Raw genomic sequence first — 26338 nt, 5'->3', positions numbered from 1 at the left:
TTAATTCATTTGTTGTTTTTAATTACGGTAAACTGAAATAAAATTGCATCTACTAATTAAATGGTCAATATTAAAAGCTTTTTAATATTGAAAGAAGGGCTAGCTAAAAAGTTATCTTTAATAACTCAGTATAAACAGAAGCAATAGTTTATGGTTAGGCTCAGGCTGTCTTTTAAGCATAGTGCAAATGTCTTGATGAATCTCATCTTAGACATGAGAGCTGCACCCAAACGCCACATATCAAATGAGTGCTTTGTTATTGTAACACTAGGCCACGGGTCAGGAACCTGTGACTCTGGAGCTGCATGCGGCTCTTTCAGCCTTCTCCTGTGGCTCCCAGTCGTCCTCCGCCGTGTGTGTGTGTGTGTGTGTGTGTGTGTGTGTAAAAAAGAGAGTGGCTTCACACTGTTCTCCAAGAAGCTGACAAGCTTATTGGGTGGGGCTCCTGCCTTTGCTGCGTCTCCACAGGAAGCAGCAGAAAGCAGGGCAGGAGAGCCAGCCTAATAAGAATGTATGTCAGCTTGTCCGAGAACAGCTTGCCAGGTGAGCAGAAGATTGGAGAAAGGGAGAAGGGGGGGGGAGAGGAAGAGAAAGAGAGGGAGAGGGAGAGGGAGAGGAAGGGAGGGGGAGAGAGAGAACTCATGCACAGCAGCCTCTGTTTCTTTTTAATTAAACTCTTCAATCAAGCTCCTCCCTTGCTTGCGCGCGTGCACGCACACATGTTTTGCGGCTCCCAGTGTGTTTTTTTTCCTCTGGGAAACGGGTCCAAGTGGCTCTTTGAGTGTTTAAGGTTGCCGACTCCTGTACTAGCCTGAATACATTAAGATTGTGTTTATGCCTGGCATTGTTTCTTGGTCGTGTTGAATACCATTTAGCGCTGTTCCCTTGTATTTTGACTAAATGTTATTGTAACTAGAATAAAATTTTATCAATGTAGGCATGGCAAAACCGGGTGCTAAATGTGCTGAAGGTTTTTAAAAATCATTGAAATATGCAACTTTGCTTTCTATAATATGCTTGCAGTTTGCATTTGGATAAAATCAGTCTTACAAAAATACAAAACTACTCACTAAACTTGGCATGCGCCTGAGGTTCTCTCCTATCCATAATACACTATATGCTTTTGAAGAGATCTGCTCATTTTTTCAGTGCTCAGGTGTGTTTAATTTATTAATTATATTTATTAATTTATATCCACCAAGAGCTTAAGGCGCAAAATGCATAACATGCCTTCCTCCAATTTTTCCCCACAACAATCCTATGAGGTGGATTAGACTGAGAGAGAGAGTGACAGGCCCAGAGTTAGCTTGTAAACCTCCACTGCTGAGAGTGGACCTCATCTAACATTTTCAGGGGAAACTATAATAGTTGTTGAGAATGAAATCAGAGCTTTTTCAGAAGATACCAGAATTAAATAAAAGGATGTATTGGTTGTTCTATCTATATTATGTTGAGTCTGAAAAGAAAAGGAAATGGGAAGACAGGACCACACAGGCTTGAGATATGCTTTAAACTTGCCAAAGAAAAAATTCCAAAGAAGTAAAATACTTAGTTGAGCCTCAGATGACCTCCAGACCCTACAGTAAGATAGAATATTTGCAAATGTTGTCAGTGGTTTAACTCAAGAATATTCTAAACAGGAAATCTTGTACTTGTGATGAATTATTTGAGGAACACCAAGTCATTGTTGGTGAATAGGGCTTTAAGGCTTGAGGAGATAGCAGAATCAAGTTTCCAAACTTATTATCATTTCCATATATCAAAGTTGAATAGATGAAATATAAGGGTAACAATCAGGTCTATCTGATCATGCGTAGTAAGAACTCCCATAAATCAAGATTGTGGTGAGCTTCCAGGTGATTTAAAAACTTTGTAATAAATATGGTAACTGCTTTCTTGAGTTTACTGAACTATTTCAGAAAGTTTAAAGTAGCCAATATTAGTCCCATCATAAATAATTATTACTATATCTGGCTAATGTGGCTATATAACCTCACCAACATTGATACAAAGAAATATTTACAGTACGGTTGGAGATAAAAAAGGACATTTTATTTCTCTTAATGAATACTCAATGAGCTTCCAATATACAATTTAGTTTCCCTGTGCTATAAGGATGATCTTTTGACTGCATATCCTTGTTGCTATATAAGAAAATTTGACAACCGTTCTGAAATAAAGTAATTTAAATCCCTCTCTTTGACAAGAGATTTTTTTTAAAGAAATTAAAATATCTTTGTCTAGAAAAACGTGCCCTGCAGATGTAGTTTCACCTGATGCATCAATTGGTGATAATGGAGTTTTGGTAAATCTGTCCTGAGGAGAAACTGAGGGAGGTTCTCTAAACCAGGGGTCCCCAACCCCCAGTCCGTGGATCGGTACCGGTCATGGCATGCCAGCAACTGGTCTGCACAAACAATCAAAGCCCCATCCGCAAGATGAAGGTAGCACACAAAACTACACTCCCTCCGGTCCACGGAAAAAACTCCTTCCACGGAACCAGTCCCTGGTGCCCAAAAGGTTGGGGACCTCTGCTCTAAAGTCAAACAAAGAGAACTGATTGTCAGTGGCTTCTTTCCTGGGCCGTTCTGCTTTTAAAGTCTGTGCTGCATTTAGCGTATGTGTATGTGTGTGTGTGTGTGTGTGTGTGTGTGTGTGTGTGTGTGTATAGATAGATAGATAGATAGATAGATAGATAGATAGATAGATAGATAGATAGATAGATAGATAGATAGATATATCTTTGGTCATTCGGGTTTTTCCCCACGTAGAATTGAATTGAATTATATATATATAATTTTTAAAAAAGCATTTTAAGAAAACAAGATTATGCTTTCATGCAGAGACTTATTACCAAATAATAGCTAATCCTCGTCATCAACCTTGTATACATTAGATTCTCTCTCCCCATCAACTGTCAAATCAATCATGCACATAAAATAGATTTATGCATAAACCATGTAATAGAAATAAACTGCTTTTTAAGCAGACCGCTCACCAAATATGTCTCTAACTGTCCAGTTGTTTTTTCTTTAATCTCTTTCTTCATTTTTGTCTATGTATTCTTTCACCCATAGAATAATTGCCTCCCCCATAAACGTATTCATTTAGAATGTTGCATAATTTTTCCCAAAACTCAACCCTGTTTCCTTCATCATCATCATTTACTGAAGCATAACATAAATTCTCACCAGCTACTGATTCCTATAGCAAAGTGCATTAGAACAATGGGCCGCAGATCTCTACCCTTCTTGATGGCTTTCATATAATACTTTTTAGTAATATTAATTTAGTAATACTGAGAAGATATAGAATATTCCAGGCAAAGGGAAAAATTGGCTAATATTTTTTACTGTAATCACTCCACAGGTAGTCCTCACTTAACCAGAATTGGTCGCTCCAGACTTACATCATGGGTTTCTTGGACATTAAATTAAAAAAATCACGGTTGTTAAGCAAAACATCACAGGACCACAAATTGTGATTTTATTGCTAGCTTCTCCATTGATTCTGCTTGTTGAAAACTGGCTGTGAAATGTGCAAATGACAGACATATGACTGTGGGATGCCCACCAGTTGCAAAATACCCAAATGTCAATCTCGTGACTGTGGGGGATACTGCAGGAGTCATCAAATTACTTTTTCAGCACATCGTAACTTCAAATGGTTGCTAAACAGGGCAATCATTAAGTAAATACTACTTGCATAGTATTTCTATGGAAAGTAGAATTTTGATCTCTGGCCAACTAGGACACATGCTTAATTAAATTGTAAAATGTTAATTAACATTTACTGCACTAAGGCTGGAATCATCTTATACAATTTGTACTCCATGTGTTATAAAACTTGCTAAAGTTCTATGCCTAAATGCTTTTAGACCATATGTTATAAGTACTCTATATTGCACTATTCTTTGCAAGGCTACAATAATGTTCCTGAAGCTTTTAACAGTAAGATAGAGCTAAAAACAAGTCCTTGGCATCCGTAGCCATCCTGTGTAAGAGGCATGAAAAGTGCAGAAAAAAATTAGACCCTTCAGATGTCTTTAGGCTTATTTCACAAAGCTTTTTGAAATGTGGCCTAGCTTTCTTTGGCACTAAAAATTCCAGGACAAGTTGTCCTCTTAAGTTCCAGAGATTTGTTTTGAGTTTTTAAAGTGGAATGCAGATAGATTTATAAGACAGAATTAGTCAACCAAAGCAGTGTCAGTCTGTGAAAGTAAATACCTCTCTCTTTCCCTCCGATCCCCACATTACAAAGTTTCTGCTGATTTTTTTCCTTCGTTTTTTGTCTGGGTTTATTTTTATTTTTCATTCTGCTTTTCTTTTCTTTCTTTCTTTTGAGGATGGTTCAAAAGAACTAAAATTTGATTTTTTTAGTTTTTCCCTTGATGAGTACTTCTTGGATGGGAGATTTTCATTGTTTCTCAGAGCTATAGATAGGCTCGGAAGCTGGGGGGAAAAAAAATCCCAGAGGAAATTAACGGCAAACAATTTCTGCATTTCTTGCCAAGCAAATAACATGAGCCAACTTCCATTCAAACAATGCTTGGTTTCTTTCAAAGAATCAAAAGCTAGTTGGGAATTTATTGGCTTTTTTTCTCTCTGATTTATTTCAAAATGAAAGGAACAGTTCCTTCCTTCTAGCATTATATTAGAGGGGGGAACTTGCTTTCAAATGCTTTCGTGGCAGGATTCCAGCTAAATGTTAGCTTTATGGGATATTAAGGAATCACTATTCTTCAACATCAGCCTGAGCTATCAGATCTGAGCTGCAAAACTCTGGAGGACCACTACATAACAGCAAAGAGTCTTGATCCAGAATTTCACAAGAGCCTTAACTTCAGCCCATAGCCTTAACTTCAGCCCATTGGATCTGAGAAAGGACTATCTTGATGAGTCAGTTTACTGAAGTGGTTAAGGCGCCAGGTTAGAAACTTGGAGACAAGGAGCTCTGTTCTTCCCATAGGCACAAAGCCAGCTGAGTGACTTTGAGCCAGGCAATTTCTTTTAGCCCTAGATTAGAAAATGAAGTTAGAGCAAAGTAAACTCTACTGCTCCATTGCCTGGGCAAGTGAGATGAATGACACGGTTTGAATTCTGGGAAAACTGCAATAGGAGAAAGATGTGCTGCAGCAGTTAAGTAACAGCTAGCTATTTATGGAACAACAAACGGGCAGCTGAAATTCCTAAAGGCAAATCTATTACCTATATAACAAATGGATTCTATAGCGGATGACTAGAGAAACTGCAGATTGGTGCTTCCTAGTGCTATTATCATGGAACAACAATCTCGCTGGATGTGATAGGTCATCGAGGCCACTGCACACGTGAGTGCAAATTGTGTACTGCACAAAGGTACCATGACATAGAGAGGGCACCAAACAATGAGAATGGTAATAGTCCAATGCCACATTGCAGAGTGCCAGGTTGGGGGGGGGGGAGAAGCCCATCCACTTACTATTCCATGTGTGTGTCTGTAGAAGAAAAGGGAGAACAAAGCACTAGGAACCCACAACTGCCACAGGATGTGACTTGACATTCTGATGGAAAAAACCTTTTGCATAGAGGTATTTTAGAGGCCAGCAGCATTCCTTGGTCTAAAAACATTTCTAAACTTTTTCACTCTTAGTGGCTTCCCCTAGTTCCCCATGCCCTTACTCCTTCCCAGTTTGATTCTTTACTGCAATACAAGTAGATCTCTATTTGATCTACAGTGTATCAACAACAGTTTTTGGATTAGCCCATTGCCTGACTGTAGTAATAATTTAGTTTTTACATATTGCTAAAAATGTTTTGGGGGATTCTTGAGAGAATGACCCTGGCTCTGTATACAAATTGTTGGGTTGCACAAATACTGAGAACTTTAGTCATTAACCTTGGTCTGTGTTACCTTCTGCCTGGGTAACTAGCCTTAGGTAGCACACCTGAATAATGCTATTAGAAAACAAAGTAGGTTGCCCATCTGTGTTGTAAAATAAGATTGGAAGTAGAAATGGGGATATGTAGAAGGCTGCCTCTGAAAACAGTTGCTCACGCTGTTTTTTTTCCCCCTCATATTTTTCCTGACACCAAATCATGCTGTTATGTTGTTTGTTTTCCTACTTGCTCCCAGCTGTGTACCAGTTCCCAATGCAATATGGAGCACGTAAATGTATGAAGCAGTAGGACACTAGGCTATGGAATGAGTAACCCTCTCCATTGCTAATTACTAATACGTTACTAAGCTAAAAAAGTGTTGGATAGTTTTTTCATAACTCTCAATAATACTTGCTGTAATGGAAGAAAAGGAAAAAATGTGCAACTTATAAAGATTCCCCTCCACTCTCTAATTTATTATTACATTGTTATGTTTAATAATCCTCTAAGCATCACCACTCTTTAGATGTGTTCAGTGACCTTTGCTGAATCAGGGTTTGGATTATGCTGACTCCACAAGCTTCTTGGCTTATCTGGTTGCTTTTTTCCATTCTTTAAATCCATGGTGCATTTGCATAGGGACCAAACATTTATACTCTGTAAAAATATGTCTAAGAAAACAATCCACTTTCTCTAACTGACATTGTTTTCTTGCAAATTATGATAATCGAATCCAGAGAGACCTCCTCAGGAGATCCATTTGCTGGCCTGATTTGAGGGGGCGTTCAAATTCATTAGCTTCCCAGATGCTGTAACATATTCTCTTTAATAACAAATCTCTTTAATCTTGTTGCCCTCTTTCCAGAAAGCCTGATAGTTTGTGAGCCATGGAAGGGGGTATGTTTTTGGAATAAAAACAGTAAAGAGTTCCCACAAATAGTTGAGGGATGAAGAAAGCAAAATAACTTGTACGTTGGGGACAGTTTTTCTGACTACAAAGCCAGAAGTGTGTTGTCAAAGGTTTTGCATCATTCCTGAAAGTTTACTAGAACCTGCAGATAATTTTCAGTCACAACAGTTGAATTTCTGAATGGAGTCAGTGCCAGCTGCAGAAGTTTGTTCAACATGTTTGTCCTTTGAATTATAAAAATTATTGTTTACATGCTTTTCAGTAAAGCTTCATCAAGCATTCAAAAGAATTCACTTCTGGATCGGTTAACCGAAAGAAACCCTCATTCCTAGCTGACATGGCCAATAGAGCAGTCATGGGAACTGCAATCCAGTATGTCTGGATGAACATGGATTGGGGAAACCACTTTTGTTTTTATCTGCATTAGAGAGGACAATTTCCTCCAGCTACTTTTCAGTAATCATCTCACAGGACTAGTAAGTGTATATCCATTAAGCCTATTTTTAAGTCTAGTCATAAAAGTTCCAGATCCACTGTATATTAGTGCTAATCTTGGGCTTCAATTAACAATCATAGCAGCAGCACATTTTATTTTATAACGATAGGCAGTAAGGGTATTACTGCAGTCAGCGTAGCAGTTGATATCAAATTGACAAGTTTGCTTTAAGACTGACTGAGCAAAAGAATTTTAGGTGTGTTTTGAATACAAGGCATGGACAGATAAATTGTAGAGATGGAAAGACTTCTAGTAGCTGAAGGCAGACCTGGGCTCTAAGAAGTTGACACTCTTCCTGTGGTCCATCAACCCAGCATACTACTGAAATTTGGCAGAACAGCAGAATTTTGACTTGGTAAAATAAAATTACTGCACATTCCCATATATATTGAATCATAAACCCATTAGGGTATAGTTAAGGTCTTAATCAGAAATTAAGATCTCTTCCTGGGAATCACGCTGCAGTTTTAAAATTCTTCAAGGAAAACTGCTTCATGCAAACATACAAAATTTGGATCCAACACACTATGATATGCTGCTGGTTGGAATTAAATATCTTCTTGCATCATTATGAAAGCATTCCAAAGGGGAAAATATGGTTATTTGGGGCTATTTTTCCAAGTATTAAAAGCGTGATTGTCGTCCTCATGGGATAGGAAATGACAGTTATGGAACAATTCCACAAGCAGCAGGATGTTAGTGGAGCATTTGCATCCTGTTGTGTTCTGCTCAGAGCCATAACTGTAAAAGCCTACACTGTTCTGTGTCATTCATTAGTTGTTCTTCTACTGTACAGGACACCTGAAAGGTGAACATATTCTCTGGCATTAATGATGACTCTTCTGTGACTCTGTTCACTTGTCCATTGCAGAAAAACATCTTTTTTCCCCACTTTGCCTTTATTATCTAGCAGAGCTATGAAGATCCATGCTTGGTTCTCTTAGGTCCAAAGTTTTGGTATGGAGAACTCCAGATGAATGTATTCAGTTACATTCTCTCAAGACTCCTACTTGAAAAGCTAATTTTACCTGAATAAGGCATAGGGTAATTGTGAGTGACTCCCTGTTAATTATATTTAATTTTTCTTTTTATTTTCTAATATTGACAACCTGTTTGGGGTTGTTGTTAAGGTGCCAACCTGGAAACAGGAGATCATAAGTACTAATATCGGCTTAGCTGTGAAAGCCAACTGGGTGACTTCCAGCCAGTTAGTCTCTCTCAGTCCAACCTAGGTCATTGTTTTAGGGAAAGGAGGAGGAGGAAGTAGAGGAAAAGGAATATTAGGTATATTTACTGTCTTGAGTTACTTATAAAATAATCAAGGTGAAGGTAAAGGTTTCCCCGCAGGTTTAATCCCTCTAGTCATGACTGACTTTAGGGGGTGGTGCTCATCTCCATTTCTTAAGCCAAAGAGCCAGTGTTGTCTGGAGATGTTTCTGCAGTCATATGGCTGGCACAATATCATGCTGCAGCACAAGGCATACGGCGAAACACGGAATGCTGTTACTTTCCCATATGCTTATATGTGGTACCTATTCATCTACTTGCATTTGCATGCTTTCAAACTGCTAGGTTGGCAGGAACTGGGGCAAGTGACGGGAGCTGATTCCTTCTGGCGGCACTCAGGTCTCGAACTACAGACCTATAGCTCTTTAGTACTCTAAGACTCAGCATCCTAGCCACCAAGCCACCGTGTCCCTTAATGAATGAATGAATGAATGTACCTTTATTTTCAAAGTACAACCATGTATACATTGAGATTGGCTGAGCCTCCCTTAAATTAAGGCAGGAGGAAAACCTAATGAATAAGTATTTTATTGAAAATGTAAAAAAGCTAAGAAGGAACAGTATTCTTGTTATATTTCTCATCTCTGCTTTTTAGTACAAAGCAAATCCTTCCTATCAATATTAAGACAATTAAAGAAGAAAGATACACATTTTGTTAATTTTTCAAAAAGAAAAAAAAGAAAAAAGAAAACATTCATATGCTGTTTAACATATGCCTGTAATACTGTAAATTTATTTAACCAAAAGAGGCATTGAATGCAGAAATGTTTCATTATAATTTACAACCAGAGCTGAAATGAATGCCTGAAAAATTAACGCCACCTTCTCCAGCATAATTTATGCAGTGAAAATCTACTTCTTTCTAAGAAGAGATTGTAAGACCAAAAGATAAGAGAGAGAATCCTCTAAAGTTTTTAATCAGGAGGAGGCGCATCAAAAAGCAAATAATATATTAACAATAAAAATAAAAGTTTAGTGGTTGTATGTAGAAGCCGTGATGGCACAGTGGTTAGAATGCAGTATTGCATGCTAACTTTGTCCACAGCCTGCAGTTCAATCCCAACCGGCTCAAAGTTGACTCAGCCTTCCATCCTTCCAAGGTTGGTATTGCTATTGGTATTGTTATTGCATATATTTCTTTGCCTAGATGTGCCCCACAGCACATCAAAGGTCTTTTTCATGGTTGTGTTAACAGACATTTCTCCAGTCCTTGAGTCAGCAGAAAAGTTAGCTGCCTAAAGTAATAACTCTGACTCTTCAGTCCATTCTGCCTCAATAATGAAGCCAGCCAGGAATGTTGTTTTTACAACTTCGGTGTGGGACAGATTATTTTATTTCATTCCTTCCTCACTCATATCTGATTCTTTGCAGCTTACAAAACCACCACTCAATAATTAGGTAAAAATAAGATTCAACAACAAAATCCCCAACGCCAAGGACTATGTTGCATATAGAACATAAACTCCAAAGACCTGCTGAAAAAAGCACGTCTTAACAGCTTTGCAAAAAGCCAAGAGATCCTGAGCTCATCTGATATCAAAGAATGTTCTGGCAGATTGATGTTCTTCTAAGTTGGGCAAGACACCATTGCTGATTGCCGGAGACATGGAAGTAGAGCACAGCCAGCACTTTCCTGCTTTCTGCCAGAGTACTTCAAATAACAGTGAACCCACCCACCCTCCCTCCCTCCCTTCCTTCCTTCCTTCCTTCCTTGTGTGGATGCACCTCCAGAGTCCTCTGACCTTGGAAGCCACCACGCTGACATTTATCAGTCTCTGCCTCATTTTAATGAACCTCTCAAAATGGAAGCAAGAACCACATTTTTTTGAAAAAGGTTGCTGGAGTTTTGAGGCTCGCTGCTTCTCTTCTGTAGCAATCCCAGGACTGAGTTTTGCCAGCCCCAGTACCTTTCTTTTTATTCATGTGGCACAGCCCAAGCCATGAGAACAGCATCACTGACAAAATGCCTTTCCTCACAGCAGAAAGCACAAATTTCCCAAACTTCAAGGGAACAGCTTCTAACAGTTCTTTTTCTCTTTAGAAGTAGCTGTATAAATACTCAACAAGAACATGGAAAGCACTGATCAGACGTTAGGTGAGCAGATGCCTCCAAAGAAGCCTAGAGACCCATCCTTCCCCTAGCCCAGGGGTAGGCAACCTTGGCTCTTTTATGACTCGTGGACTTCAGCTTCCAGAATTCTGGGAGTTGAAGTCCACGAGTCAAAAAAGAGCCAAGATTGCCTACCCATGCCCTAGTCTAGCCCAAGCCAGCATAATCACAGAAGAGAGTGCCCAGTGAGATGGTGGGAGGGTGCATAATCACAGAAGTCTAAAGGGGCTAACCAAGCCCTGATTCCATCATCACAAACTGTAGACATCTATGCAGATGGCCTTGAAGAAGGAATTCAGCCACTATTGGGTAAACACCAGCAGTATGTGGGAATGACTTTGAGAGACAGAAGAGCTACAGAGTAGACAACATTCTGATTAGAGGCCTGTGGGAGGAATGGGAGTATGGCAAACATCTCAGAAGGAACCCTTCTTAGCTTCTTTGACTGGAAAGGCAAGAGGGGAGAGATAAACTTTCAGAGTTGCAAGACTCTGTTAATGTAAATGTACAAAAAAATATAAAGCTGGTACTCCTGTTCTGTGCTTCTTATCTAAGGCTGACACCAGCTTAGTCCTGGAAGGGAGGAGGGAGTAAGAAAAAAAAGTCAAGACCCCCCTACCTTGATTCTCTATGTATAAGTGTCTGGGTGGGTGGAGGGGGAATGAATCTTTGTCAAGCTTCTTCTTCTTCTTTGTCTGCATCAATAACAGAAAGCTCCAGATGACCTTAAGGTGCCTTGCTTCTGGCTACGGATGAGATGAAAGCAACAATATGAAAATGTGTTCTTTAAAATAATTATTGGGACATCTTTGGACCGTCTGAGTAGGAATGAGAGTGGGCACTTTGTCTATCAGCATGTTTCTGAAACGATGTTCCACTCAGCATTAGAGCTCCCCAAACACCTTGACATTGTTCCGTGAAGGCTTTTAATGGTTTTCCCCATGAAAAGTAGATTTTCAACACTCGCTACAACCAAGAGCAGGTAACCAACCAGGAAGAATGTTGTAATGACTACAGGGCTTCCATTATCAAATGAATCATGCATAGTTCGTAGTAAAGTGTTAATGATGCATAAATGAAGCATGCATTTATTTTATAAGTTTTCTTATTTTTTCCCTTTTTATGAAAGAAACAATCATTTAATGTCCTCATAAGGGGCAAGAGGAAGAATGTGCTTGATGCTTCTTGGTGTTGAAAAGCTTAAGAAATAATAATCTATTTGGAAACCAAAGTTACAGTAGACCCAGTTTAACAATATACTAATTTCACCATTAAACATATACTGCCTAAGGACCAGTGGCCGAAATGCTTACTATAGGAATATAACAGCTCTCAGGGGGAAATGGGTATAATGTACATCATACAAAAGTCCTGAGAACTATGCATATTTTAATTTCCCAGAGAGATCCCAGCAGGTCTGAATTCCTTTCCGCCTTGGGAAGGCTGTAGATCATAGGCTTTCTTCTGATTATAGAAGGAATAAAGAGCTGTCCCCAATTACTAAAAATATTTCAAATATCTTGGGGGTTGAATTGCATTTAAATTAAATAGCATTAAAAGTATAGTATTCAACATTCACTAATATGTCATCTAGTTCCCCCAAAATCAAGACTTTTAGAGATATGGCAAAAGAAGAACAACTTATGCCACAACCCTTTCCCCACATATATATGATGCTTTTAGATTTGTGTCCAAAATCTTCAGAACTAGACTTTAACTGACAGGATTTCTAAGAATTCCTTCAGGCCAAGAATTTCTAATGGACCTTCTTTCTCATTGAGGTTCTTCTTAACAGAATTGCTGGGAGCTAAAATGGGGCTTTGTGCTGTTTTGTGGTATTATTTGTAAATCATTTTGAGTTCGTGAGAAACGTAAGCTATTTTTACAACATAGTCTTCCCTAAATAATTATACACACAATGTATCTGGACCAGAAGCCCTTGGGACTAAATTCTACCAGAGAGTAAAATATAAATGGATGCTGTAGAAGATTCAGCTTTTCATTAGACTTTTTAAATAGGGAGAGGGATGCCATTTTATTTTATTTTTTTGAGCATGAGATGGTTTTCATCCAGTCCTGCCTACATCAATCACACTTTCTTTTTGAGGATAATCTGACTGCGGAATGGGACGTTTAGGCACGGACCCTTGGCTGCACCTACTTCACCCCCTGCCCACCTATCTCAGCCCATTTACAGCCAGCTTTCCTCCTTCGTTGGCACTCCCCTGGCACTTCTCCACAGCCTCTGGCTTTCCACCCCTGGCCCTTCGTCCCTGCCCATTTACCCAGACACTGTTTGACCCAGGCCTTTGGTGCCTCTCTCGCCCCCTCTACCACAATGGCCTTGCCATTCACCTGTGCATGCCCCCGGCTCTCCCTGCAACATCAGAAGTGGTGCTGGCCTTGCCGTTAGCCTGCCACTACCCCCCCAGCCCCCCCTGCAATGTGAGAAGCCACACCAGCCTTGCTCCTCCTCCCCTCTTTTGTTGGAGCTGACTGAGTTGCGAACCAAGCTGTCTTTCTGAAGCCCCCTTGAGGGGGCCTTCCCTCCCTTCCTGGCCCCCCGAACACACTCTCACCTGGCTGCCCCCCCCCAGTGGCCCTGGCGGCTGCTACTCCTGCAGCCACTAACCCTCCCTCTGGTCCTGGTGAAGGATCTGCAAGGCCCCAATCTTGCAGAGCAGCTGCAGTACTTTTTTTTAAAAAAAACTTGCGTACAATGCTGCCCCCGCCACAACCCCTCTGATCGCCCGTAGCCAATCGCATGCTGCCCCCACATCACCATTGCTTCTGCCTGCCACCCGATTGGCTGGGGCCTATTTATCCCATGCAGCCAAAGGCCGGTCAAACAGTGTCTGCGTGAATGGGCAGAGACGAAGGGCCAGGGGCCCGTTGGCCATGGAGAAGTGCCGGGGGGTGGCCAGCAGAGGAGGAAAGCTGCTTGTAAGTGGGTTGAGACTGGTGGCAGGGGGCGAAGGAGGCATGGCCAAAGGTCCATGCCTAAACATCCTAAACCCCCTGACTGAGTACATGTCACTATTAGCAGTTTCTTCTAAGATGCAGGGCTTTTTTTTCATAGAATGCTCAGAATGGAGTTCCGGCACCTTTTTTGGATAGAACCTTGTAGGGTAGGCAAGGCGGGTTGTATGACTTGTGTGAGTTCCGGCACCTTTTTCTTTTACAAAAAAAGTACTGCTAAGATGTATACCAAGTGGTCACATTAGACAAAAAGCTCAGAACTAGGTCACATTTCTTTCATGAAAAGCGCCTCTCTCTCATAAATAGGACCATCTGACTCATGATATTTGGATGTTTTCTGTTGTGAGCACTTTATCCTATGCTGAAAACTGTGGAAGCTTTGAGTGGGAAGGTCTGTCTCTTCCCATGGTAATAACATACCCCAGGGATATTTTTTCGCCAGTGCTGAAGGAGATCAGAGCAGAATAGAACAAAAGGTCACAGCTATGCAACTTCAGCGAAGCCAAAGAAAAATCTAGTAATTCTAGCCAACAATCTCAAGAACAGCAGCTCGTCTCATACTGCATAAACCTTGATTTTATACAGGAATGTTGGTAGAGGTCTCTGAATATCAATCTCCCTAAAGCATACTACAAATTTAGAAGAGGGAAGTATACTGCAGGTCCTATCAAAGGCACAATACAGTAGTGCTTACAAATAGGAAACAGCCATTCCTTTTTGCTGTCTCGATTCTGTTGCTGAGGTGCTTCTTAAGCGAGAAATGCAATAGATTTCTTTTCACGGTTTGGGAACAGATTGGGCATTGTGCAGTCAGTAAGCCTGAATATTACTTCCAGATTACTTACAGGACTGCCTGTTTCCAGTAGTTTCTGCCTATTCCTGCTGGATATGGTAGGGTGGGCTCGGTCTGGATTCTCTTGGTGAAGCAGTGTCACCGGGTGTTGCCTCAGAAGCATGCTTACTCTGTTATAGTGCCTACATTGTGGAACAGCCTCCTCCAGAGATAGAGAAGCAATGGCCCTAACTCCTATTCACCTGGCTTTTCCCCTAGGCCAGGGGTAGGGAACCTTGGCTCTTTTATGACTCGTGGACTTCAACTCCCAGAATTCCTGAGCCAGCCATGCTGAGGGGAAAGGGAGAGGTTTCCATGCTTAGCCATGCTGGCTCAGGAATTCTGGGAGTTGAAGTCCACGAGTCATAAAAGAGCCGAGGTTGCCTACCCCTGCCCTAGGCATTGGGGTTAGGATAATGATAGAGTTGGCATGGGATAACGGATGGATGGATGGGAGATTTTAGCAGGGCCTCAGCATATTTTGTTTTAAATGTTTGTTTTTAAATTTCATTATGCTTTTATTTTGTTTGTCATCTAGAGTTCCTTTTGGTACTTGGGTAGCTACATAAATTTGTTAAACAAATAAATGTCTATGGCTATCAGCTACAGCACTAGAGACAAAGCCAAAACAGCTTTTTATATCTTTAAGCTGAAGTTTTATGGAGAGAATAGGTCAGCCCTTTGAAGGAATCCTGACAAGAAGCCCAATCCATAAGTACCAAGAGCACCTTTATTGTAAGGCTACAGTAGCAGGATCTTGCAAGTCTCTCTTTCTTTACTTTTGCTCTCTAGAACACAAGGGAAGGGCCCCTTCTGAAATGCTTCCCAGTCCCTTTTTCTTTCTGTGAGCTGAGTTACCTTTTGCATGACGGTAGTCTAGGCTGCGTCTCTTCTTCCTGTCTCTCGAGGTCGTTCCCACATACCACTCCCAAGCAACAGTTGGGCTCAGCTTTAGTTTTTGAAACTTGGCAGAACAAAAAAGTAGTGGCAAGGGAAATGTCCTGAGTAATTGCTTGTTGTTTTCAGAGCAAGCTGTGTTTTCATTTAAGCACTGAGATGGGCCTTGTAAGTTTCGTAATGTCATAACAGAAGTTCCTGAAAACAAACTTTGTTAATATTTAACTTCCTGTTGGGAAGTCAACTATGGACTTGAAAAATAGTTATGTATGGCTTGTTCTCTATTGGTGTCTGGTGTTGATGCTGATGTTTGAAAATGTTGCATACTTATGAACACTGTATGACCATAAGGTAGGCTTGCATCAGCTTCCTAGTTTGCACAGCAGAGTTGAAAAGCACCTGTACATAAATAGAATACAAGATACAACTCTTTGGTCCTTACTGGTGCTTTGTTTTATCTCTCACTCACATCTTTCTCTCTTACTTGCTTTTTGAAGCTTCCTCACTCGTTGCCCCCCTTTTAATGTTTATATCCAGTGTGATTTGTACAGCCTTCTTTTCATTGGTCACAACAAAAACTTTGATATCTAAGAATAATTGTCACATATTAATAATGGCACAAAAGAGGAAGTGTTGGCAGGAGGAGGTGATCATATCTCAATGTGTCAAGCAGCCCTTGTCAAAATTCTCTCAATCACAAAAGGAGCCTTGGTGGAGCAGTGGGCTAATGCCTCCTTAAGTAACACCAGCTGCCTGCAATTAGTGCAGGTTCTCATCCCACCAGGCTCAAGGTTGACTCAGCCTTCCCTCCTTCCGAGGTAGGTAAAATGAGGACCCAGATTGTTGGGGGCAATAAGCTGACTTTGTAAAAATGCCGCTTGGGGGCCCCCGAAAGCCCTAATAAGCAGGCATATACATAGAATGAAGGCTATTGCTAAGCACATTGGTTTGTGCTTAAATTGTAAGCCGCCCTGAGTCTTTGGAGAAGGGCGGGATATAAATGAGATTAAAATAAAAAAATAAAAAAATAAAAAGGGGAATAGCATCCCCTCAGTCTTCTGGCTTTCTCACAACAGCGGTCTGCCTGATTATCTTGGGGAGACACAAAAGCAAGAACTCAAATTGTAGTTCTATTTTGAAGTGCAAGTCGTCTTCATTATATATTCAGCAGCATCAAGAAAGATTGACATTCTTTTGAGGGCAGTTACAAGATACAGTCCAAAAACTAAAGAATTTCTTCAGATGCCCCCAAGGTCCCAGGCCTGCCCTGAATGAGATCCCCTTCCCATTTGAAGAGCAGACCAGAGCCATCACTCAAAATCCATATCTCAAACTGCTTCCCAAAGTCTTCTCCTTGTCCCAGGCAGGGGGTTGGACAAACAGAGGTATAAATCCTCTCAGGACACATAAAACAAGTTGAAAGAACCAGGCTTCTGAGTAGGATCACCAGCTAACTGAGAGGGATTAGTTTCTGTTAACAATTTTTGGTTAACAATAAAATTGCTTCTATTTCATAAATTCATGAATACACTGTTTACTCTTTTAAAAGGATTCTTTTTATTATCATTTCTAGGCCCATCCATTGTGACCCCTCCTAAGGACATCTGGAATGTCAGTGGAGCCCAGGTTTATCTGAGCTGCGAAGTCATTGGAATTCCCACTCCAATTCTCACCTGGAACAAGGTTAGTGGCAACTAGGCAGGTTTTGAAGATGATTTACCAGAAGATTTTCCTGGAAAGCTTCATTGGAATAAATGAGTGCCATGCCAGCACCTTGCCAAGTTCATGCCACATAAATGAAGGGGTCTCCCAGATTCCTTTTATAGCAGGAATGCAGAAATCCCTGGAGGATGTGCTATTTGTAATGCTTAAGGGTACAAAAATGGTACAGAAATAGAATGTTATAGGTAACCATGAGGAAAAATATTAATGGCTCATTTAAAACCATTCCAAGTACAAATGCAAAAGGATTAGACTATAGCATAATGATACATGAACTTAGGTATGTGGTAGAAAGTGCTTTGTCAAACCAAACTTTCTGCAGAGCCTTGGAAGTGTTATTTAAATTATAGAATATTCTTTTCAAAAAAATTCCAATGCAATGAAGAAATCTAGTTGTGGATTCAGTTTTGTTTATCCTTTTATATGAGCTCTATTATACTTCACCATATTAGGTCTTTAAAAGGAGCAAGTGCTAAGCAATGACTTGAACAGAATGCCAGTGTATTCCAGGAGACCTTGAAACATTTCAAGCAACAAACGCAAAGCGTATTTGTGGTGCAGATTTCTTTGTTGCCCATGAATGAAGAAAATAGAGGAACTAGAAAGGAGTTGCTGCTTCAGCAGTATGAAATCAGATAATATTGATGACCTTGACTTGTTTTATAGTAGCTGAGAATTTGAGCCATGTGTTAGAAAGTCCTTGATTTACCTGTTTTCTTAGTTTCCAGTCTTTTAGACATTAATTTAGCTTGACTTTATTCATGAGAAGTCAGAATTTCAGGACGTGCTTCTGGATGTCCAGAAAGTTAGATAGTCAGTAGGGCTATTAGATCTGGGCTGCAAAAATCCAGTTAAGTGCTAGCTCACAGTTCCACAAATCAGAAATAACTGATTTAAAGTCAGCAATAGGGATGTTGGCTTCAAACTAGATTTTAAGCTGAAAATCATATTTGCAGAGATGATAACTTGGGTTTAAACAAAATATTAACATCTAGTCAAAGCCATTTCCATGACTCACTAATTGTGCAATTAATGTGCACTATCTTTGACAACAATTAAAGTTCAGAAATGAAGGCTTTTATCATAGCTGCCACAAAGAAGAGGGAGCCAAGCTATTCTCCAAAGCACCTGAAAGCAGGACAAGAAGTAATGGATGGAAACTAGTCAAGGAGAGAAGCAACCTAGAACTAAGGAGAAACTTCCTGACAGTTAGAAAACAACTAACCAGTGGAAGAACCTGCCTCCAGAAGTGGTGAATGCTCCAACACTGGAAGTTTTTAAGAAGAGACTGGACAGCCATTTGTCTGAAATGGTATAAGGTTTCCTGCCTTAGCAGGGGGTTGGACTAGATGACCTCCAAGGTCCCTTCCAACTTCTTCTTCTTCTTCTTCTTCTTCTTCTTCTTCTTCTTCTTCTTCTTCTTCTTCTTCTTCTTCTTCTTCTTCTTATTATTATTATTATTATTATTATTATTATTATTATTATTATTATTATTATTATTATTATATGTATGTTAGAGGAGAGTAAAACATGTTTATTTCATGTAGCTCTATAACTTTTAAACAACATGTACTTGTGGTAACTGTAGAAAACAATGGGAAACAATGGGAGAAAATACGTTGGGAATAACAAAGGTAATATAGAAGTGTTCCATTCAAGTGCTGCTGGTAAAACAATGAGTAGTGTGATGTAGTAGTTAAAGTTTTAGAATATGACCAATGAAACCTAGGATTTTTTTCCACAGCACATAATTCAACTTTAGAAGATGCTACCCTGAGAAGCAGGGCTGGCGGCTTCAAAAAAAAAGGGGGTTGGACCAGTTAATGGAAGTCATGGAGATCAGTAGCTTTAGCCTTGTGGTTGCATCTGAAAGCCTTCTGATGGGAAACTAGCGCACTTCTTTGTCCTGGTGGCTGGCCGCTGTGAGAAAAGACTGCTGGACTATATGGGCCTGGGCTAAAATCCAGCAACCCCTTACTTAAGTCTTTAGCTAGGTTTAGGTCCAACCTCAGCCATGGAAGCTCACAGGCTCCGCTTTCGGCCAGTCATTCTTTTTCACCTTACCTCCCTCATAAAATTGTTGTGATGGGGATAAAATGAAGCAAGATCTCTTAATATAGAAATTAATTCATCTCTGTATTATGAGATGAATAAAATTAATATATGTTAAAAGATGTACCTTGAAGTACTGCACAAGAGGCAGGTTATAAAGCAGTAAAATAACTATTTTCAGAATAAGGAGAAAGCAAAGGGGGCTCATGTCCTAGAGGGCTCCAGATAACCAAAGTTTTACTGTGGAGAGGCCTAAGTTATCGTCTGATTTCTGAGCATTTGACATGAATTTAAAGTGAGCAGGACCCAGAAAGTGTGTTCTTTTTTTCCAAGTTCAAACCGCCCTTGCCATACTTGCCTTTAAATAGGCCTTGAAAACCTATTTGGATGTGGCATGAGAAATAAAGCATTTATTGTTTTCCCTCTGGGCAATTGCCATCTATCGAGGAATTATTATGTTTCTAGGTTTCTTCATTTTTTTCATTTTATAAGTTTCCAAATTCATTGCAGTGTCAGACAGGGTTGAGAGTGAGAAAAAATGAGAGAGGAAGCCGGATAGATGGTTTTGGATGTGACATCATGGGTGTACAATATTTCAGATTCAGATTGAAACACAAGGCAATAATGGGAGGATTGGATGGAGGCTGAACTGTTAATTAGAAGACATAATAGTGGGGTTACAAAAATAGGATTTCAGATGGTAACTCTTACAATGGAGCTATTTTCCAAGACATGTAACAGAGAGAAGTAAGAGAATTACAGAGACAAGAAAAGCAGGATTATTTCATCCCTTCTGCCCAGAAGCCAACTATATTTGGTTCTTCCTCAGTTGTTAGAAGGAGCAACCTAACCTATTTTGACTATAATTTTAGGAACTGGTGCCTGTGTTTGCTTCTTTCCATTTTTCCACCCCTCTATCCAATGCAATCTTTTCTTTTACTAGTCATGTCAGGAACCATATTAAAACTGCTATTTATAAATCACTGTTAAGTTACTCAGATGTCCACAAAGAAGTGGTTGTGTTTGATTTGTGATCCCTTACAGCAGCTTCCACAATTCTCTCCAGTAGGTTGACTACCACGCTTAATAGAGTTGGCCTCCAGCTGATTGATTGTAAGGGAACATTCTTGCCTATTTTTGGCAAGAATATGGAAATAGGTTTTGATCTCTCCTTCCATTTTAGTACTCCTTCGTGGTCTCCTATCCAAGCACAAACCAGGTCAGAACTTGCCTAGCTGCCCTCCGTTTAACCAACCAGTTGTGGAGCATCAGGACTCTGTTCTGCATCTTAGTACTTCTAAATTATTGCCTTGCTTGACCTTTCTAACTAAAGGAGATAGATGATACCAATTAAACTACCAATCACAAATACTGTACTCATTTCAGTATTCCAACTTTCTGATCGATAAGCTTTTTGTCAGAAGGGAAAAAAGCATGAAAAATGCTTGTTGGCCATGCTCAAGGGGAATTTATATGTTTTTAATATTTTTTATTATTTGAAAGATTTCTACAATTCTGGGCAGTGATAAAAACATAAGGAAAGTAAAGGCTGCTTTGATTTGAATTCTTGAACTCACTTGTTCTCTTATTTACCCAGTGAAGGAATGAATTTCTAATGCCTGGGTGATAAAGTATTATCTCTAGGCAATAAAATGTGCATCTCCTCCTCCACAATGAAAGCACAAAACTAGCAGATAATTGTTTATATTCCCATGGCTGCTTTTCATTAGTCACACTGGTTACTTTCTCTTTGGGCAACTGGCAACTCTCCCTACAATATTATATAAGCAATTCATATTTTTTTTAAAATGCAGTTCATTGTATAAAGAAAGACTAATCTATTCTAAAACCCATTAGGTCTCCTGAAAATAATTTGTGCTCTTAACGAACTTATTCAGTATAGAAAATCTGAAATGTTTTAACTATATGGTATATTAAATATTGAAGTTCAATCCTGGCTAATACAAAGCTCTACCCACCCACCTTTCCAAGTCTTTACTCCCATCAGGGATATCCAACCTTGGCAACTTTAAGACTTATGGCTTAATTCCTTAGAATGGCTGGCTGAGGAATTCTAGGAATTGAAGTCCACAAGTCATCATCACCAAGGGTGGACACCCCTGACGCCCATCCTCTCTTCTCATATACAGGTAACAAGGGGACAATATAGTGTCCAAAGAGTGGAACTTCTTCCAGGAGACCGAGACAATTTAGCTGTTCAGACTCGTGGTGGTCCTGAAAAGCATGAGGTGACAGGGTGGGTATTGGTAAGTAAAATTCTCTTTCAAGCTAAATTGTTATTTTGAGAATTTTGCAGCAAGTAGAGAAATAGGTTTTTTTTTCTTGGAGGTTGGTTGAGAGGAATGTTGGCAAATGAAATTTTGGCTTTCTTGGTTGAATGATTAGCTTTCACCTAGAGACTAGTATATAATGTATTATGGCTATGCCATCAACTGTCCAATTTGTATGCAAGTTTAGTGAAGTGGAGGCCTGCATCTATATACTGACAGTATTACATCCAGATGTAGACCTCAGATCCAAGGATAGAACAAATGCAAACAGGGAGGCAGGTACCGTCTATCAAAATATGTTATAACAATTAGGAAAGTTATGGAATACATGGACATTTTAAGAAATATAATGAAGTGCTTTCCTTTACTACTGTCAGTTAATTTATTCAATTACCGGTATATGCCACATTTATTTTCAATTTCTGTCTCACATCCATGTGTGCGCGTACACACACAAAGTGCTTCATTTTTTATTATCCTTAATTGATCAGGGAAGGACTATTGACTTAATATCTTCCAAAGCAAAATGCAAAATCCAAGTATGTTCAGCGTGTTTTGTAAAATGAGGTAGCTTTGTCCCATGCCATTTGTCCCTTATACCAAATCCACTACAAAATGCAGATAGAATGGTCGAAAAGTACTTACCACATGAAGATCAAATCATCGTACCTGCTACTCTGCACTTATCATAAGAAACTTCTTTTTCAACAGGGACACTTAATCCCATTTCTCCATCCGAAAATATATGCTAAGATTTTTTTGGTAAGGCCCAGAGTGTTTGTTTTCTGATATTCACCAGTTGTGTTTCCTACAGGAATTTTAGTGTGTGTGTGTGTGTGTGTGTGTGTGTACACACACACACACACACACACACACGCACACCCATACAAACACACTTCCATGTCTATCTCTATGTACCTTCCAGCTAACAGCATAAGAGAGAGATGCAATATTAGAAACATCCATCAAGACAAGAAATCCCTGCCACTCTCAATTCTATGAGAACTTCTCCATGAAAATGGTGTCCAGAGCTGCTTATCTGTTTGTAGAGGGTCCACCATGTCTTCTCCCCACTCCATATAAGACAGCTGGGACAGGGAGAGATCAGTAAATATAAGGCTGAGCTCTTAGCATCTGATAATACTGTAGTCTTTACTCTCAAATGCTTTCCACTGATAGCAGCAATTGCTGAAGCTGTTCTTATTCCTTTTGGAATCAGTACATAATGGAGACATAACAGAGCCATGGTGGTGCAATGGTTAGAATGCAATATTGCAGGCTAACTTACTGTTAGGAGTTTGATTCTGACTGGCTCAAGGTTGACTCAGCCTTACATCCTTCTGAGGCCAGTAAAATGAGGACCCAGATTGTTGGGGGCAATATGCTGACTCTGTAAATCACTTAGAGCTGTATAGCACTATGAAACAGTATATAAGTCTAAGTGCTATTGCTATCGCTAACAAGTTTATTTAAAGAACGCTGAAGGCCATAGCATGTCTGATACAAGGATATTGTCAACAACCTTGACAATTAACTATGACTTCTACTCCGATAGATCTCTCCATTGAGCAAAGATGATGCTGGAGAATATGAATGTCACGCATCTAACTCTAAAGGAGAAGCCACAGCTTCTGGAAAAATTACTGTGGTAAATTCCTTAAATGAAATACCTGGAAAAGGTACGTAAGTCTGCTTAAGCACTCCCTTCTATTGGATCTGATTAAGAAAAATCAAATGGCTTGGATTATTAATTGGTAGCATATTTTGTCATGGTTTGTGACCAAAATAAGTTTCACATCAATTGGCTTAATATATTTATTATTGTAAACCGTCTCCCCAATGAAATTTTTGCTCCATCTGGTGGTATCACTGAATCCCTTTTATTTCCCCTACTACCAGCAGCCTCTGGGGAAAAAAACAAAATACAGAAGAAAGTTTCCTTGCTTGTTATCTATGATTTTAAATGAATATAAAATAACTGTAGGACGAAGGAATTGTTATCTATTTCTGCTCTTTTTCTTGCTTCAAGGAAATACTTTGATTATTTCTATAGCAACTCATTTCTCTGGAATGCATCTCAAGAATAACATGTTTTCTTAAAGCACACTTTCATTTTCTCTGTAGGTGAAAGTACTGAACTGTAAAAGGTGAACCATATATACATGCATATTGAGAGACAGTGCCTTTCATCTATAACAAGTTTATTTTGTGGACAACTCACAACCAGCCATGGCTCTGTAGTCCCTTAATTCCTACTATTTTTGCTGTAATTCCAATAAAGTATTAAATAAATGTCTGGAAAGATTTTATTTCTATTTACATAAAACATAAAATTCACACATTCATAATCTGAAAAAAAACACCTTCCAATAAAACACACCTGTTGGGATTTAAAACACATTTAAAAAGCAAGTTTAAAGCAGGCAATATGAATTTCGGGAAAAGAGTCAGATGAATTGTTTGAAGACTACACACTCAGCATTCGAGGTGCAATACTCATCGACATCAATTCTTGGAAAAGTAGTTTGCAGGCATACGGCATTCTCACCAGAGAAATCTGAAAAAATGAGATCGACCTATGTTAGCACAAATCTTTCATTCCAGAAACTTGCTATATCTTTACTTTTAAAAAAAAACCATAGACGGAGTTAGGGAGCTCAGATAAGGACACCCAATGAAATAATTTTTAAAAGGCTTCAAAGACTGTGAAAGTAACAGTGATAAAAAACATCTTTGGGAACAAGTTGGGAAATGTGAGAAAGCCTAGGAAAACAATGCTTAATACTGGTTAAGCTTCACTGGAGAGGTGTGATGGAATATGTACCTGGAGGAGCAATGCGGGAGAGTGGCAGAGAGTAAGAGACTGCAAGCTAGATGGGGAGGGGATAAAAAGTTCAGGGTAGCCACGTTGTAGACACTCTCGGGATATAACTAATATGTTAATAGGTTGTAGTTTTAGTTTGGCAAAGTTCTGTCTGTCAGCTGTAATCAAGTAGAGGACTGAACTTGATTGGATTTCGTTATGTCCTCTCTGGGTTTGGGCCTGACAGAAGGCCTTTTATGTACAGCCTGCTACAGACAAGAAAACTAATTACTTCAATGTCAACTCCCCACTAACCTGGGTAAGGAAGGACCTTAAAGATGATGCAACCATTGAGGTATTAGGGGTTCCAGGACATTGAAGTGTACATTGAACTTGCTCTTCACCTCCAGCCAATCTTTGCTTGAAATCAGAGCTAGCTCTCTCACACACGCACACACACACACACCCCTATTTACATGTCAATTTGAAGTGGGAGTTTGGCACCATCGTAGTTTAAGTATTAAAGACACACTTTAAAAGCAGAGGCTATTACAGCCAGGAAAATAAAATGACATTTTGTAATATGTACGATAACAGCATTTTCAACGTTTTAAAATTCATTGGCATTATTTCAGAAATTTTCCTAACTCTTCTGAATGGATCAGACAGTTTTATGCTCTCACTCCTGCAGCCAGTCACCCTGGTTATATTGGATTCATGTTAAATAACAGAGCGGACAAGTATTGGGAAAAGTGCCTCAAGGTGAGATGAAGATAAAATTTAAAAGAGTGAGAAAAAAGAATGAATGAAATGGAATGGGCAGCATTTTACTTTACTTACCTGTGTCTTATTACGACAACCCCTGCATTCATAGGTGTGGGTCCGGGTGTTTGCTATTGCCATTAGCCCACACAAGTTGCATACATGAACCTGATATGGGTCTGAGGCTTCAAACAGTCTTTCCCTTAGGAACTGCGCTGCACCGTGAGCAATCTGACAGTCTCGTTCCATCTCCCCAAAACGAAGACCTCCGTCGCTGGGGGGGGGGGAGAAAAATCAAGTCCACTTCCTTATTTTTCCAAGTTAGAGGACTACCAATTGGACAGCCTGTTATTCCTGTCCCCAATTAATGTAAGAAACTACTAAAGGAGAAGACAGCTCATGTACTAAAATGCTCCTAATGAAATGAAGATTTAAAAAACAAAACATACCAAAAGAAGTGTTACATATTCACCTTGTCAATACAAGACAGACAAAGAAAAATAATTAAAAAAGACAATATATTTCTCTACCATCTATTTTAACACTCCCATTTGGGCTCCTGGCATTTTTGGTCTTGTGGCATTTTCTAGTAAGAATTCTAAGGATTATGGCTTCTATCTTTTACTGAAATAAAGACATAACAGCAGGCATCTATTTCTTACCGAGATCGACCCTCCATAGGTTGCCTGTTAAGGATCTGAATAGGTCCTCTTGCCCTGGAATGAATTTTATCATCTACCATGTGTTTTAGTCGCTGATAGTAAGTGGGGCCAATAAAGATCTGTGATGTGATTTTGCGGCCAGTAAAGCCATTGTACAGAACCTGCAAAAAGTAATTGCTCCTGTTATAATAGCATATCAGTGCAGGGAACAGACAGAATGAGACTTATCATTGCCACTGTATCGGATTACCTCATTTCCTCTCAGATGATACCCATAATCAGAGAGCAAGTTTGAAATCTTCTGCACGTTGACTGCATCATTAAAAGGTGTAGCATCACCTATCTCCCCTTTATTTGCTGATACCTGGAAAAGGGGAAGCAAAGACTAGCAATTATTTCAATATTCCTCATAATAATTGCCTAACACGAAACTGGGAAGATTATATTCTAACTCCCATTAAAGTGTAGAGCTCACTGAGTCACTTTACTTAAACTGAAGGGCTTCTGCAAGCCTAAAATCAGAGGAATGTGGACTATGTAGTACTTACTCTGACTAACTTGGAGGAAAAGAGTAAACGTATAAACATTAAAAGGATTTAAATCATATTATGCAAATTTAGAGGTCGTATTTCCCCAGCATCTAAATTAATGCCATGGGTCAGAGAGTTAGCTTTTCA

The 26338-nt window shown here is 39.5% G+C and overlaps 2 protein-coding genes across 2 annotated transcripts in view; one reads left to right on the top strand and one right to left on the bottom strand.

Moving 5' to 3' along the window:
- The window catches only part of IGFBP7 (insulin like growth factor binding protein 7), a 27356-nt gene extending 3630 nt beyond the window's left edge, over positions 1-23726 (top strand). Inside the window, exons 2-5 of the mRNA XM_081317160.1 lie at positions 16943-17052; positions 21294-21410; positions 22990-23113; positions 23559-23726. Coding sequence (XP_081173286.1) covers positions 16943-17052; positions 21294-21410; positions 22990-23113; positions 23559-23578 — 371 coding nt within the window. The 3' untranslated portion in view covers positions 23579-23726. The remainder of the gene's footprint in view (positions 1-16942; positions 17053-21293; positions 21411-22989; positions 23114-23558) is intronic.
- The window catches only part of POLR2B (RNA polymerase II subunit B), a 24664-nt gene continuing 22050 nt past the window's right edge, over positions 23725-26338 (bottom strand). Inside the window, exons 22-25 of the mRNA XM_081317159.1 lie at positions 25912-26025; positions 25662-25822; positions 25078-25273; positions 23725-23991 (exon numbers count right to left, since the gene is read on the bottom strand). Coding sequence (XP_081173285.1) covers positions 23902-23991; positions 25078-25273; positions 25662-25822; positions 25912-26025 — 561 coding nt within the window. The 3' untranslated portion in view covers positions 23725-23901. The remainder of the gene's footprint in view (positions 23992-25077; positions 25274-25661; positions 25823-25911; positions 26026-26338) is intronic.

The sequence above is a fragment of the Vipera berus genome (genome assembly GCF_964194415.1).
Source record: "Vipera berus genome assembly, chromosome: 2".
NCBI lineage: Eukaryota > Metazoa > Chordata > Lepidosauria > Squamata > Viperidae > Vipera > Vipera berus.
This window is presented reverse-complemented; position numbering and strand designations above follow the sequence as displayed.